This window comes from Plasmodium fragile (assembly GCF_000956335.1).
Source record: "Plasmodium fragile strain nilgiri unplaced genomic scaffold supercont1.29, whole genome shotgun sequence".
Lineage (NCBI taxonomy): Eukaryota > Apicomplexa > Aconoidasida > Haemosporida > Plasmodiidae > Plasmodium > Plasmodium fragile.
The window spans coordinates 258,100-274,497 of record NW_012192609.1 but is presented as its reverse complement, the minus strand read 5'-3'; the positions used below and the strand labels follow the sequence as shown (position 1 = coordinate 274,497).

At 43.6% G+C, this 16,398-nt stretch overlaps 2 protein-coding genes across 2 annotated transcripts; one reads left to right on the top strand and one right to left on the bottom strand.

The window, feature by feature from the left end:
* Positions 1–2,357: 2,357 nt before the first annotated feature.
* On the bottom strand, positions 2,358–9,836 carry AK88_02849 (uncharacterized protein; the record flags this gene model as incomplete). The annotated part of the gene is made up of 2 exons (XM_012480472.1): positions 2,358–3,335; positions 3,447–9,836. 2 exons carry the CDS (start codon positions 9,834–9,836, stop codon positions 2,358–2,360), a joined length of 7,368 nt encoding a protein of 2,455 aa, XP_012335895.1.
* A 3,753-nt stretch (positions 9,837–13,589) lies between these two features.
* Positions 13,590–15,575, top strand: AK88_02848 (uncharacterized protein; the record flags this gene model as incomplete). Its single annotated transcript, XM_012480471.1, has 1 exon — positions 13,590–15,575. The coding sequence occupies one exon, from the start codon at positions 13,590–13,592 to the stop codon at positions 15,573–15,575; it is 1,986 nt and encodes a 661-aa protein (XP_012335894.1).
* Between the last annotated feature and the right edge of the window lie 823 nt (positions 15,576–16,398).

Below are 16,398 nucleotides of genomic sequence, written 5' to 3'. Positions count from 1 at the left end.
TACCTTTTTTTTTTCCTGCGCCTTGTACCCTTCGGCTGTTTCAAATATACGGCCTTACCAAAAAAAAAAAAAAAAAAAAAGTCCGTGGAAAATATCCCGTCATGAAGTGCAGGAGGGCTTCTTTTATTTGCACTCAGCAGTTTCCCCCCCCCCCCCCCCAACACAACAAAAAAAAACTTTATACAGGGGTGGAACAATAATGGTATACAATTTTGGAATGCACGTCAAAACTGGTCATCACCCGGCTAACCCATTGCTAATACATTGTTTAGAGGAACAAATTATGGCCTTTGCGCAGTGAACAGAAGATGCCATATATTTTTGGTTTCCCATTTTTTTGCCTGAGCGCAATTTTGCGCTTCTGCTGTTCCATGGTGCGTTAGCGTTAAAATGAGCTTCGTTATAAAAGGACTGCCTTTACGATGTACCGACCCGCGCAGTGATTAAGGTGCATTGACTCCCTATTGGGGTAGAGGCTGGAGGCTCCCTCCAAATGAAGTTAACGGAACGAACTCCGTGAAACACTACATGAGACGCCTATGAAGATAGCTTTTCGCTTAATAGGGTTCCTCGCGTGTTTGGCATATTTTATAGATTTGTTTATCAAAGAGGCAAAATAGCTGTTACCTTTTTTTTTTTTTTTTTTTTTTTTTTTTTTTTTTTTTGATTTATTCTTGTAATTGTTGAAGTTGTTCACGTGGCTCGTGCATGACCGTAGTTGTATTCAATGGTTCCCCTAACAAAGGAGGTAATGGAAATGCCACACCTTTATGGTTAGCTCACACAACGGAAGAGCAGGGGTCATGTCACATGATTCGACAAATCCTTGTCAACCTGGTTAGGGTTGTAAAAAAAATAACCAAGTCCCATTTATCCAATTTGGTGTATGGGAATGATGGCATAACACTTCTGGAAAATTCTCCATCCAAGTGTGATGCCGCGTCGAAGTGGATGGGACGTGTAGACTGGATATTGTTTAAGAAGGTACCCATCGAGTGGTAAAGCAACACTGATGTGCTCGTATGTTGCAAACACCTGGGGCTTCCTTCGCATCACCATGCGCCGTTTTAATATCACACCATCTGCATGCTGAAAAAGAAACCGCGTATCAATACGAGCCTACAAGGTGTCATTTCACTTTTTATATTTTTTTTAAGCGGATATGGGACAATTCATTTATAAAAAAAATTTTATAGAGAAAAAGAAAAAAAAAAAAAAAAAACATACACATGCGTACACACATATATATACCCATATACATATATGCATACATGCGCATTTCCTTTTTGGTACAAATAAATTACGAATAAGGACACAAAAAAAGATACAAACGAAAAAAAAAAAAAAAAAAAGAGCAAGGACAGGGACATTCAAGTACATACGTTCTTGCGTTTATGCAAGGATATGAATATGTATGTGCGCAAATACATCCTGGGCTCGCAAATGTAAGCTGCGGTAGCCAGCGACGGACGCGCGCGTATACTTATGTTGCACTTGGACCAACACATATACACATATTCTATGTACACACACACGGGGAGAAGTACGTGTACATATTCAAAAAGAAAAAACACACGTGAAAAACTGTTTAAAAAAAATAAAATAACGCTCACTTTAAAATTAGCTATATTTAAAAATGTAGCATAAACGAAGGGGCAGAAGGCCTAACGTTGTGCCAAAAGGGGAGGACATGTGCAGCATACATGGAGTGATAAGTGCGCAAGGAGATGGAGGGGGTGGAAACGTGCCATGTGCATGTACATATATTCGTACAAATGTGATCATGCACGAGGCCCTTTCTATCCCTGTGCATTTACCACTATGCGTATTAATTTTATAATAATGTAAATAAAATTAATTACAAAAAAAAAAAAAAATAAATAATTAATACAGTGGGATGAAGTGGAAGACACGGCAGCACAGTTTGATGCGCTAAAAGGGGCGTCATCAAAATTGGCCACGTTCACAAGGAGGTCAAAATTTGTTGCTCCTTCTGAACTCGCCAACCGACGGTTTTGAAATGAAAACGGTTTGTATAATCTGGGGTGGTCGTGGTTGGGCAAAAAAAGGGATTGTTTCTCCTGGGTTGGGGGGTACCTCGCCACAGAATCCTTTTTTCTCAGTGGCTGCTTGTTCCGCGAACCAAAGACTGCATTCCGCGCGAAACGGTAACACAACACATAGTATTCACACGTCTGGGTATGTTTCTTGATATTCATAACAGGTAGGGGGTTTCACTCGAATCATCAAAGACAGGTGAGAGGTCACAAGCCGGGTCGGGGAGGAAGCCCCTGCCGAGGTACTGTACCTCCAAACCTAACAACCTACAACATGCGAACCAGCCACTCGCCCACACTTCAGTAAATCTTGAACTCGAACTTGGCGATGAGAGGTAAGTGGTCGGAGGGGCGAATGGGACTCGGGAGGGCGCAATTAGACAGCTGGTAAATGTGCGCCTCTTGCATCAGCTGATTCTCGTCAGCAATGTTGACGGTGGAAACAATATTCAAGTTTTCGTCATTGTAAAAAATGTAGTCCAAGCACCCTATGAAGTTCCCGGTGTAATTAGTAAACAACGGTTCGAAGATCTCCAAATTTGAAGTATAATCTTCAGGGCTAAGCTTCTGGGATAGTAACTTAGAGACGGCGTAAGCTGACTTCAAATTTAAATTATGGCCAAGGGGTAGATCTGTCAGCAAACTGTACTTGTCTGAACTGAAATCTTCATGACTCCTGCTGCAGTTTTTTTTATATATCAACTGATAAACGGCACTAGAAGGGGTACTGTTGAAATCTCCACATATAATCAAGCTCGGAACGGTTTCATATTTTTTTATAAAATTTATCTTCAAGTATTCAACGACTTTGACCAATATTTGTGCTTGCCAAATTTTCACGTAATTGGCTTCCGGGTTTGCTACAATATGAGTGTTGGCAACTATGATGAGATTTTTATTCGGTTTTTCCTTCTCTTCGTTCTCCTTATTGTCATACATTTTTGAATACTGCTGTATGTACTCAAGCAGTATGACCAAGGCCACGTTATCTTTTAACAGTCTCTTCACCAATGATGGGTTTTTTTGAATGTCCTTTGGCAATGTAAATACTGAGGCCTCCTTGATCAGCTTGCTAAACTCTAAGGCGTAGGTCTCCACAAACTTCAACTTTTTTTTGTTGTAAAATATAGCGCATCCGTCTATGGTGTACTTTCCTCCTCTTCTCTTTCCCGAGGGAGAAGTAAATATTTCCTTCGTCTTTTGTTTGTACACACCTTCGTAGCCGAACTCGCCCAGGGACGGTTTGAAAAAGTCCAGGAAGTGTTCGTTCTGGATTTCCTGCGGTTAAAAAAAAAAAAAAAAAAAAAAAAAAGGAGGGGGAAGGACTGAAAATACGGGTTTAATAAGAAACAGGTTAATGGGGAACGGTAATCACCACGAAGGACCCACCTGCAGGCAGACGATGTCCGGACTGTTATTCAAAATTTCCTGAATGATCTTTGTCTTGCGATAGGACCAGGCGAGCATATACGGGTCGCAGTGAGGAAAGGCCTCGACCGTGCCGTAGATTTCGGCCAGAACGTTCCACGTCATTATGGTGAACTGGTTGTTCGGATTCGTCACATTGGAGTTTTTAAAACAAGTTACGTTATAGTTCGGGGAGACAGTTACGTTAGGGATGCAACACCCTGTGATTATTTTGTGATAGATGTTGGGGTCCCTTATGTTGTTCCACACTTGGTCATCCAGTAGGTAGATTTTTTTCTTTTTCCGCTTCTTCTTCTTCTTCAGCTGAAGTGCGTTTTCCTGGGTAGGCTGGATTTTCTTCGTTTCCCCTTGGAGAGTGTGCTTTTCCGTGTCGGCCTTACCGTCCACTTCGGCCGTTGCGCTTTTACTTGGGCTACTCGACATGCCACTTCTGTCATCCTCATTCGTTTGTGTATCCTGGACGTTTTCTCCAGAGCATCCATTTGCAGGCGTCCTTACTTTCATCTCCTTCGAGTCAGCACTCGGGCGGGTTAAACCACTCGTCTGTTGTTCTCCACTCTGTACACGCTTCACTTCATCGTTGCACACAAGCGCATCCTTGTCTCCCTCGTTGCCCATACAAGTAATGCCAAAACTGTTCATTTTCCTTTCATTTCCTTCGCTTTCTTCATTTCCGCTGTGATTAAGGGCACTCCTGCTTGTGTAATCTTCCTTGGTTTGGTTCATGCCCTCCTCTGCTGGTGAGCTACACACATTATTGTCCTCAATCAACATGCCGTCAATATGCAAAGGCTGCTTCGCGTTTGCCTCCGTCGAGGAGTCCCTCTTTGAGGAGAACACACCAGTGGTGCCTGCATCGTTCCGGTTGGGCATATCTTCCCGTCCACTGACGATGCCGCTTTCGTCGGTGAGCTGCCCACAATAGGGGTCCTCATCCTTATGGCTACCAACATACTGCATACCATTGAAGCTTGCCATCTGGTCTGCGTTCGTCGCATCCAACTCGCTCCGCTGCACACCTGCATATCGCGCGCATGCGGCTACGCTTTGCGTCTTCCGTAGGTTGTGCTCGTCGGCGGAGGACAGGTTGCAATCACTTCCTTCGCGCACATCTCCCTTACGAAGTTCGTCAACTGCGCCAACTGTTCCAACTTTTCCCACCTCGCTAACATCTCCACTGTTGTCATCACATTCGTCAGAGCTGGTCGTGTCGCTCTCTGATGACATGCTATTTTTATCGAGCAGCAGAGTCTCCAGCATTATTTGATGCCCCACATCTTTCAAGCACGGGATGTAGTTCCTCTCGTTGTTAATTACTTCCCATGTTTCCATGTCCGGCGAGTTGAGCAACCCAGACTGTATGAGCGAGTTGTAGTGCTTCTCATCAAACTCGATATTGTTCTCATAATTATCCCAATCGAACGGTGAGCACGGGACACCATAGGTATGCAGATTTGGGTGAGAAGGAATATTAATGACACCATTGCTCCGATAATACTTGTGCAAGTGATCGAATCCTTTCATGAAGCATTCATAGGAACAGAAGCATCTAAATGTGACGGTGCATTGTAAGCAAGCAATTTTTTGTGGGTGGAAGAAGCAAACGGTTCGAGGAGGTCCTCTACTCCATCTGTACAAAATATTAACAGTTTTGCCTATGGGATTGTTCTCATTGTCTTCATCATCATCGTACAGATGTCCATACTGATCTTTTATTATAACAACAGGGTGTAATTCACAATTCTCCACTGGAGTTATGGGTTCTTTATTTTTCGTGGGTCCCCATATAAGTTCGCATCTGATAATTTCCGCCAAATATTTTTTCTTTTTATTTTCGAAGAGGTTAATTTTGTTTATATTTATTTTAATGTTCTTCACGTGGGTCCTTTTTTCCTTCTTTACTTTCTTTTTTATGGTATCGTATTTTTCTAGGCATTTCATATGTTGGACACTAGTGCCTACCCCACTGGTGGACGTTGCGATAGCAGTTGCGATGGCAGTTGTCAATGCACTCGCAGGATCGTTAACGCTGATCCGTTCTGCCATTTTCCCATTATGTCCATATTTGGCTCTTCCTGGAGGAGGGTCCTCTAGTACATAGTTGAGGCCCCCTCTATCGTGCATAATGCCACTTCCATTGCCTTCATTCGATGGTGATGTCAATTCGTACTTTCCACCTTTGGTTTCTAGCAACTCTTTATTTTTGTTTCTTTTTACTTTATTTCCACTGGCGTTTCTTCCCACCCTCCTCATAACAGTTTTTAAAAACAAATTGGACGCTTTCTTAAACGTATCATTGATGTAATTCATGCCGAAGTTTCCCTTGGAGCTGCTCACTGTGTTGTTCATGCCACTCAGTACCAAGTTATTCTTCTTACCTACCAGATTGTTCATCATGTTCGAAGATGTGTTGTTAAGCTCGTTCGAGTATTGAGTAATGTTGTTTATAGAAGATGTACCTCTGCTGTTGCTCAGTGCCGATGTCATTCCTCCGTTTATGTAATTCATAGGAAGGTTGTTCAAGTACCCATGCGGGTAGGACTCTCCGTTGGGCCCGACAAAGTTCTCCACGTTCTGTGGGGGCAAACTCTCCCCATTGGGAGAAGCGAAATTGTCCACACTGGAGGCAGCAAAGTTTTCTACATTAGGGGTGGCAAAACTGCCCATGTTCTGGCCACCGTAGTTGTCCAGATTCTGATTAGCAAAACTGTCCATGTTAGGGTTCATGTAGCTGTCCATGAGCGGATTGACAAAGTTGTCCATGTGAGGGCTGGTGTAACCATCCATGTGGGGTCCCGCGTAGCTGTCAACGTTCGCGTAGTTGTCCATGGTTTGGTTTGGATAGTTGTCCACATTCGGATTCGCGTAACTGTCCACGTTAGGGTTAGCATAATTATCCCCGTTAGGGTTCACATAGCTGTCCGTGTTTGGGCTGGCGTAGTTGTCCACGCTCGGGTTTTCATAGTTATCCATGCGCGAGTTGGCATATCCATCCATGGCTGGGTTCGCGTAGTTATGCATAATTGGGTTTATGTAATTTTCCATGACGGAGCTGCCATAATTCTCCAAATGCGAACTCCGGTAGTTGTCTATGTTGGGGCTCAGATAGTTGTCCATGTTAGGGTTCACATAATGGTCCACGCCTTGGTTTGCGTAATTATCCAGATTCTGGTTGGCATAATTATCCACGCTCTGGTTTGTGTAGTTGTCCAAGGTCTGTCCGGAAAAGTGCGCTATGTTATGCCTTGAATAGCCATTCATGCTTCCAACCTTTCCATTATACATAACACTTGCACTATCGTATAGTAACACATTGCTCACACAGTTTTGTCCACTCACTAAGTCACCCATGTGATTCTTGCTACTGTTTACTCTATTATTTACGCTAGAGTTGGATTTGTTCGTTTGGAAGGTGGTTCCGTTTAAGTTTCCTACATTATTCATGCTCTCGTTAAGGTTCCCCTCACCACCCCCAGTGTTGTACACCTTGTTCCCATTGGCAACCATGCCATTATTGCTGTTTAGGACGTTGGCAACATTCGCATAGTTGTTGTTGAGCAAATTATTATTTTCTCCGTTCAACATAGGGTTCATGCCGCTGTTGCTCAGCATGTTGTTGTATGATCCTCTGCTCCCCAATAGGTGGCTTTCATCCTTCAGTACGTTGCCCACGCTGTTGCTACTACCCAAGTTGCTGCTGCTTACGTTGCTGGGGATGTTATAGCTCCCTAGGTGATTGCTCCCTATGTTATTGCTTCCTAGATGGTTACTCACGATGTTATTGCTTCCAAGATGATTACTCCCAACGTGGTGGCTAACCATATGGTAGGCACACATATTATTCCCCCCCGAATTGCTTCCACCTAGAGCATTTCGCCCAATATCACCTGCGTTGTTAAAAATATTCATCTTGGAGCTGATGCCTACATCGATTCCATCGCTGGAGAAGTTCATTTTGTTACTAAAGCCTTGCACATTTTTGTTACTCGTGTATTTTTTCCCTACATGACTGGTATTGGGGTGTATAATATTGCTAGGCGTTCTCTTATCGCTCCCTTTGGTAATGCCGAGCCGATTATCCTTACTGCTCAGATTAGGGTTCATATGATTGTTTCTGTTGGTGCCAATAACATTAGTATTTTTTATGTTCACGACGTTGTTGTCTTTGACATTTTTTACCTCACTGTGGCTGCTCCATCCTTTGTTGTGGATATATCTCTTGCCCGTCTCTTGGTCAAGAAATTCAGACATGGAGCTGGGGTCCAAGGAGCCCTTATACTTGTCATACGTGCTGCTTAAATCCTGAAAATGATAGTTCGCCATTTCGTGCGATTTTTGGAAATTTTTACTCATGTTCAATTTTCCGCTGAGGGATAGTCCCCCAAGGTTGCCATGGTTCCCTGCACTTCCAACAGGACCGGAGTCGCTGCCGTGGCCACTAGCGCTGCCAACGTTGTTATTGCCCAACTTGAACATATCATTTCGAGGCTCCTTCTTATAGTTGAAACTTTTGTTGTCACTGGAGTCCATCATGTAGTTCCCACTATTTTCACAGTAGAGATCCATTTGGACTTTATTGAATGCCCCCCGTCTGGAGTTGTTCATGATGGGGATATCACTATTGTTATTGCTGTAATAGTAACTGTAGTGTGATGGCAAATTCATCGAGCTCTCCATATTTTTATTCTTTCCAATCACACTACTTTCCATGAGTAACTCATTTTTGATCATTTTCCCATCTCCTTGTCCCAGCAGGCAGTTTGCATTAGCACCTGTGATAAACTCTTCCCTTTTGTTTTTCCTGTTTTGAGGAGAATCATTTTTTTTGTTTTGTGGCGAATCGTTTTTTTTGTTCTGCCCTGATTCGTTCTTTCTATTCTGTCCTAGATCATTCTTTCTATTTTGTGGAGACTCCATTTTTTTGTTTCCCTCCTGATCGTTCTTCCTGTTTTGCGGGGAATCCATTTTCTTATTTTGCATCATTTCATTTTTTTTGTTTTGTGCAGAATCATTTTTCTTGTTTTGTGGCGAGTCGTTCTTCTTGTTCTGGCCAGTTTCGTTTTTTCGATTTTGCGGCGACTCGTTTTTCTTGTCTTGGTGCTGATCCCCCTTCTTGTTCTTGGACTTTTTATTCTTTCCTGTGTTTTTGTTGTCCACATTGAGCATGATATTCGGACCACTATTCAATCCGCTATTCAAGCCGCTACCCAGCATTACATTAATGTTGCTGCTTGGGGCGTTACTTGGATTGCTATTAGCGTTGTTGTTGATGATTATATTCATGTTGCTATTCAGGATGTTATTTTGGTTGCTGATCGGAAGGTGCTCCTTCTTCTTGTCGCCGTCCCCTTGCTCGTTGGAGTCAAGCTCCTTCACTTTTCCCTTAGAAATTAACTTATCCTTTTCCCTTTCGCGCTCGTCATTTTTCCCCTTCCCTTTATTGTCTTTGTTCTTTTCCTTGTTTTTTCTCTTCGCCTTTTCCTTTTTGTCCTTTCCGTTGTCTCTCTTGTCTTCCACAGAGCCTTCCTCTTGGCTACTCAGGTTCTTCGGTATATGTCCGTGGTGTTCTCCTGCTGTTACCTTATCGCGAGCATTTTGTCGAAGAGCGTACCTGCTGGCGTTATCCCCCCACATCTGGTAGTAGTCCTGGTCATACTGCTCATCGTCCTCATCGTCGTTGTCGTCTTCATCGTCGTCCTTATTTCCTTTGGCTTTTTTTTTTTTCTTTAAATTTTCCTCTATCCTCAAATTCTCCTTTAGCAACTTGTTCAACTCTAATATATTGCTTTTTCGAATTTTGATATCTTTCGCCATGTTGTTCATGTTGCTGTCGTCCTTGGCTTGGTTTTTTTTATTTTTGTTAAATTTGGGCTTAAACTGCTGTGTGTTTTTAGGGGGTTCTTTTGAGCTTTCCGCGTGGATGTTCATCCCGTGACCGCTAACCTTGTAGTTCTTAACCGCATAACTACTTATCCCACCCGGGGTCTCCTTCTCCTGCATTCCGGGTATGTTCTTCATATCGACGCTCCGTTCGGCAAAAATGCTCTGCACATGGTCGGGAGTTTTTTCACCCATAGGGGAAGAGCCCACCAAGGCTCCAGCCACACTATCATATTTTTTGCCTGTGCTTATGTTCTTATCTAGCATACTCGGTGGAATATTCATGTAAAGGTTAACCCCTTGATACTTTAGCACAGGTGATACACCTTTGCTGTCTGTGCCGCCCCTGTTCCCACTTTTCTTGTCCTCTCCTTTGGCATACATGGTGTCTTCAATTTTATGGCTCAGTTGATTATCATTACTTTTATTCTTTTGAAAGAAGATGAAGTTCCCCTTTGGGGAATTATCCATGGTACAAAATTGAGGAGCGCAGATAACTCTTTGTTGGAAATGCGCCACTCAAACTGCGGCATTACGTCTGAACACATGTACGTACTGCGTGTGCAACAAAGACTTTTGCTTATGTGGCCCTACTGGATAGGGAGGTACAACGGCGCAGTGTTGTATGAAGAATACGCGTGTTTTGCTTTGCACTACATTCAAAATTTTGATGGAAAAAAAGAAAACACAAAAAGAAGCATGAAAAGGGGAAAAGCACGAAAAGAAGCAAACGATGTTCATCATTCGAATAACACATTATACATGAAACTGTATTGTTCTCATAGGGTTCGTTTCTCAATATACCCTGAATGATTTTATAAAAAAAAAAAAAAAAAAGAAGCGAAAACGATCAACAGTTTACATTTTCATTATATATACATATATATATTTTGTTTTGTTATCTTCGAGAGAGCCACGTATACACGCCTTTGGGTAATTATGTGTGCGCGGTGGTACGATCAGCACCAGTGTGTACCAGCGCGCTGGGCGCAAGCATCGCGCACACCGGTGTAAACTTGTACACACACGAAAACACACGTTTGCGCAAACCGCGCTGTCGTAGGCAATAGGGCATGCGGGTTGTCTGCATGTGCCCAGTGAATGCAACTCATAAGTTAAACATCGCCACCGTACACATGCATACTTGTTCGTGGAGACATACACACCTAGGGGCAAGGTACTTCTCCTCCCTCGGATTTGTGAAGGGGAAGCAGCCAAATGGGTGTATGCGTATACACGGCAAGGCGCACAGGGGGTTGTGCGCCCAGTTGTACGGCGACTTGTGCTTCGAATCGTGCGGGGCCAAGGGCCAGAAGAACTATGTTAAAATTGATAAAATAAAGGGGCCCAATAAGCATTCGCACAATTTTCAAAAGGTTTAAATAAGTCATGCGTGCAGGGGCGCATAAGTTGACACATGCGCACATACGGATGAATTAGCTAAGGCACGAGTGTACACGCGCACGTGCGTATGCATGTGCGAATATGCATGAGTGAGCAGTACGTGACCGTTGGTACACTCATGGATAGGAATTAGTGAAAGGAACATTGCGGTTGGTACAATCACCGATGGGTATATGCATACGCAATCGTTCGTTCACTCGTATGCGAGGGTGGATGCGCTTGTACTGGCATGCACGTGTATACGTATTCACTCACAAACATACTTGCATTCGTACTTTCGAAAAGTACCTTGTGCGCACTTTCGAACGTACGTACCGTGCATCCGCCCATACGCTCACTTACGTACAGTCCCCCCTTCGCATATTTCACGTATGTACATACTTTAAAACAAAGAGATCACACGAAACCAGTTAGTTAACATACTGGATTAGCGCGCGAGGATAATCTTGGGTTATATATAAATGAAGCAAAAAAAATAGGAAAAAAAAAAAAAAAAAAAAAAAAATTCAAATTGATCAAATGCGAAAATCTCTTTATAGTGTCACTCTGGTTAGCGTTCATTCAATATATAGTATCACAATGCGCAATGAACAATGCACAATTTTTTTTTTTTTTTTTTTAATTTTTTTTTTTTTTTGCAATGGCAATTACTGCGCATTAATTATTTTTGTAGGCTGTGCTCCATCACGTTAACAGACGATAGATGAACGTACATGTTCATGCGCATCTGTATGACAAAGCAAATTTATGTAGCCGAAGGTATGCGTTATGTCGCATGGGGAAACGTCATGCGTACGTACGCGCAGTGGGAATATTTTACATTGTGCAATGTGTGAGGCGGAATCTGTGCAGCCTATTCATATAATACGTTTTGTCGGATGTTGATGCGGTGAGCACTCCCTGCTACGTCAAACAAGGGAGTCCGCAACACGCGTAACACAGCGATTACGCATTGATTGATCGACCACTTGGCAAGCCTAACATTATTTGAAAGAATAACCTTGTATACATTATGTACGTGTGTCTGCACCCGTGCTCTCTTCTGCCTTAGCCGAGAGCAGGAGCGATACAAAGTTCCCTGACGATGTCATGCTTTGGGAGGTGGATATTCACGTGGCCTCATTATCCCAAACACCACATGGTCGTATGGATGTACACTTTCTGAGGTGAAAATAAATCCGCGCAAACATTGCCGCACGGGGGGAAATACGAGCGATCGCTTTTTTTCATTTGGGTTCTCCCCATGTGTACAACATTCGTGCAGCCACAATTGCAGAACCTTCGATATGCACGTAGTCCTATGACTACTAGCGTAAATGTGTGCATCGGGTACGAGGCAGGCGTGTATCAAAGGATGGTCTGTCGAAAGCACGTGGCTGCGTTGCGTGTATGCAACTGTTCCGACTGCACCAGGAGAAAGCGTCTTTTTGTGAAAGTTGCAAAGAAGCGGTTCATTGAACCTGCGAACGTGAGCCGTGCGCACGAAGGACAAAGATGCAATCGTGGTGAACATTACTGCAGTGAATATGGGGGTGCAAACAGTAGAGCCGCAGAGCTACCGGCGAATTTGGCACAGGAAAAAACAATGCCAAAAAATGACGCAAACATGGGGTGAACAGTTTCTCTCAACGCACACGTATATGCGTAAGACGTTTGTACTTATCGCAAAGCGCGGGAACGAAAAAAAAAAAAAAAAAAGCACAGCTTTTTCACGCCTCAAAACGTTCGTTACTATCACCTTTTGACGACGCAGAAAAAGCACAGCTGAGCTACATGTACCTTCTATTTACAACCGCTTCTTTACATTTCCCCAACGGGGTAAAAACTTTCTGTCCTTACAATCAGCTATAATTTGTACAGCTACATGGTGGGGTTATTCACCTTTCAGTTTTGCATCCTTTAGGAGCAGTCTCCAGATGTATTGTTTGTCCTGTCTGACATGAACACCTTGCCATGATTGGTGAAATACCAAGGACAAGGCCTTCTCATAAAGAGGCCTTCATCGGTGTTCCCCAGTTCGGTCACTCCTATGTGCAAAGTGAAGTACAATCTCCCGAGCAAGTTTTGTGCCAATACGGCACTTGTGTTCTAGGCCATTTTGTATGCCTCCTTGCTTTTAGGCATTGTGAACGGTAGCCTCTTTGTAGCGGATATCATTTTGAACTATTCCCCTTAATTTTTTTCAAGTGGCCAATAGACCCACGCGGACAATACACCACGGAGGATGGGTAGCAATTTATTTTTTACACAATGAGCCCTCGTTTGGTAGCATAACCTTCCTTGGCGAGGCTAAGTGGTTCCTTTTCTTTCGCAATAATCTCCCTATGGAACATCATCCATTCGCATTTTTTTTTTCCCCCTCTCGACGAGTTCCCCTTCAAAGCACCACAGTTTTTGATTATTCCGCCAAATGTCCTCTATACGCGCAGGTATACTCCACCCGCGCATAATTTGTTCAAGAGCCTATATATCCCGAATTTAAGAAAAAGCATGTGAGTTTTTTTTTTTTTTTTTTTTTCAGTTTTTTCTACCCAACGTGCACAAGCTAAGAGGAGTGGAAGGGACTCCTTTTAGAGCAATGATTACCGCAGGCCGAGGCGTAAGGTAGGTGACCCGATCCGGTAGAAGAGGTGAACTTCACAAGCCCAACATGCCACTGCGATTGAACCGCGGGATGAGTAGGAATTCCCAATCGTAACCGCGGTAGAGAAATACCTATATTTTGCGAATCCTCTTGTGTGGGATTAACCAGGTTGCTCTCTTTACGTACTAGCCGAGAGCTTTATCTGGAGCTGGTCCATTATTGGAGGACGAGCCCAGATGAATGGTCCTTGCCCAGGCGAAGCGACTGGGGTAGACCCTCAGGATCCCCCAAATGAGGAACTCATAAATGTGAAGAAAACATTTCTGGGAGAAGAGGAAGATGAATACACGAAGAGCAGTCGTCGGTATTTACAGAACGAAGAGAACTACGTGAATCGAATAAAAACATACAACGTATGGGTACAAAAACCTGCACATCTATCCTCACTCCTTTTGGCTAGAAACGGGTTCATATGTGAAAATGAAACTACGGTAAGGTGTGAAATGTGTAGATGCAATTTTGTGTACGATAAGGACACGTATTCTATGTACACAAAAATAAACGACCTATGCTTGCTTCATTTGAAAAATTGCCCCTGGAAAGGGAAGTTAATGGATCTGCAAATTTTCCATCTCGATGGCGAATCATTAAAACGGGACAACCTAATTAGGGAATACCAAAATGTTACCACATTCCTGCAAAATGGTACACATGATGTGCCATATATTGACATAAAAAAAACGTTTAACGACTTGCTCCTACTTGTTAAAAAACACCTGACCAATGAGGACTCGAAGAAGAAGTTTCAGCTTTTCAATTCTTACCTAGAATTATTCAAGAGTCACTACATCGAAATATTTAAGAGTCACAAAAAACTGGTCGACCGAGGAATGCGGCTTATTCGATCGAATTACAAACATTTGAAGAACCACGTTGTGGATGAAGCCTTCCTAAACAGCCTGACATATGACCCTCTAGACGTACACGCATACATAAACATCGTAGCAGATGCGAATGGCACAACGCAGAAACCTAGGCATCCCAATGCAGACCTCAACATGTACTTCAAAATAGTAAACCAGCTGAAGAACTGCGAATACGAAGATGTTAATATTTACAAGCTCATCGCGTTGTTTGGGTGGACATATAGAACATATCCTCAGGGGGAGGACCCAAATGTCACTTCGGAGATCCTCTACTGTAGGTACTGCTTTAGGGAGGTTAACTTGAGTGATTATTCTACCCTTTCGAGAAGCCACAACACGATGGATTTGTTCAAGACCAGCGATATAGTGCTCTCCGGGGAGGTTGCAAACCTGTCTGTAGACCAGGCGCGCGACGCGCTGGAACGCCTCATCGAGTTGGCCCATGGCTGGGTGGAAATGGAAGAGGAGGACGAGGGTGAAGAAAAGGATAGTGAGGTAAGAGTGGGTGAGCAAAAGGAGGAATCGGAGGAGGAAACAGAAGAAGAGGCCATAGAAAAAGAGGTGGTAGAAAAGGAGAAGAAAGAAAAGCCGGGGGAAGAAATTAACGGTGTAGAACAGAAAGGTAACGAACATGTAAGCGACGACGCGAAGAGCGACTCCAATGACGGAAGCGGCTCAGAAGCCCATGCCACCGATGGTGGAGGCGACCACCAAGAGAACGCGCAGGAGCAGGAGGGATTCTCCTTCAAGTGGAGCATCAAACAGTTCTTTCTCCCAAAAAAGAGCACCGACAACGCGGGTAAGGACGACAGCGCCAGTGACGTCTCGCCAAGTGAATGTCCTTCGACTAGCATCAACCAGGGCGCATTAACCCCAAATGGGAAAGGGAACCCACTGCGTGTAAAGAAAAGAATAAAGAGAAAAGTACAATTCAAGAATATGCTTAGCCGCATATTCCTCGAGGTGACTAGTTACACAGAGGACGAAAATTTATTCAGCAGAGGTGCGCATGATTGTTATGTATTGAGAGCAGGCCCCCACTTGGCCCATTTGGATAAGGAGCGCACGCCAGCGGAGGACGATGAAGATAGGGCCAACTGCACGGATAATACTGCAAGCTGCACAGACACTGCTGGCATCACGCACAAGCGCACCATTCGAGCGTTCAACTTGATTGAGAACCATCGGGCCTTCTGTCCATACATGACGGAAGACCTGTACTCGTTCTCCAAGATAACGAGGCTCCTCTTTGAGTTGGTCATGTCGGAGTTTCAGCGGCGGTACGTCATGAGGTAGCAGAAGTAAAAAGAGAACCCCGTGGAACTGCATAATGTTAGACGTTCCCTTTATTAATTAATTATGTTTTTTTTTTTTCTCTTATAATTTCGGCTTCCATTTGTTCCACTGAGACCCATAACTCACATCTTAGTCACTAAATGAAGGGATGGACTTGTCCATAAAGCATGCACAAAATAGCACCAACAGGGTGATTTTCCTTTTGTCAGTAATTTCATTGGTCATGTACCATAAAGGGGGGGGCACTTTTTTAGTCTTCTCCCTCTCGTTGACAATCACAGTTTGCACAAGTTGTTGCCCCCTGCGAGAGGTTGCAACACATAGTTCCTTTCTCGTATGTAAAAAAAACAAAAGAAGCCTCGAAGCGCAAGCGCGGACAAATAAGCCCATCGAGGGGGTGAGGAGAGAGAACGCCAATAGTGGAATGGTCAAGTTGTTAATCGATCAACGAAATTGGGTTTTTGAAAAAAAATGCCAATTTTGTCAAAGGGGTAAACTGAAAAGCGAGCGTCCGTAGCTACTTGGATTGGAGACCAGTTCAAGCACAACCTGTGGCACCTTATCACAATCTCGAATTGGCGACGTGTAAGCCTTAATATAGCCCTGGGCAAACCTGCACGCAACGGTAAACCCGGGGGGGTGACATACTTACACTGGGGGGATATTACCCCTGTGATGTATATATTTATGTGTTTACTGGGGACATGGGGGCCGCACTGCGTGCCAGCCATCCCATTAAAGCGGCAAAGGGATAAGATCGGTCGGGGGAAGTAAGTTTGTGCAAAGGGAGTTTTTTTTTTTTTTTTTTTTTTTTTTTTTTTTT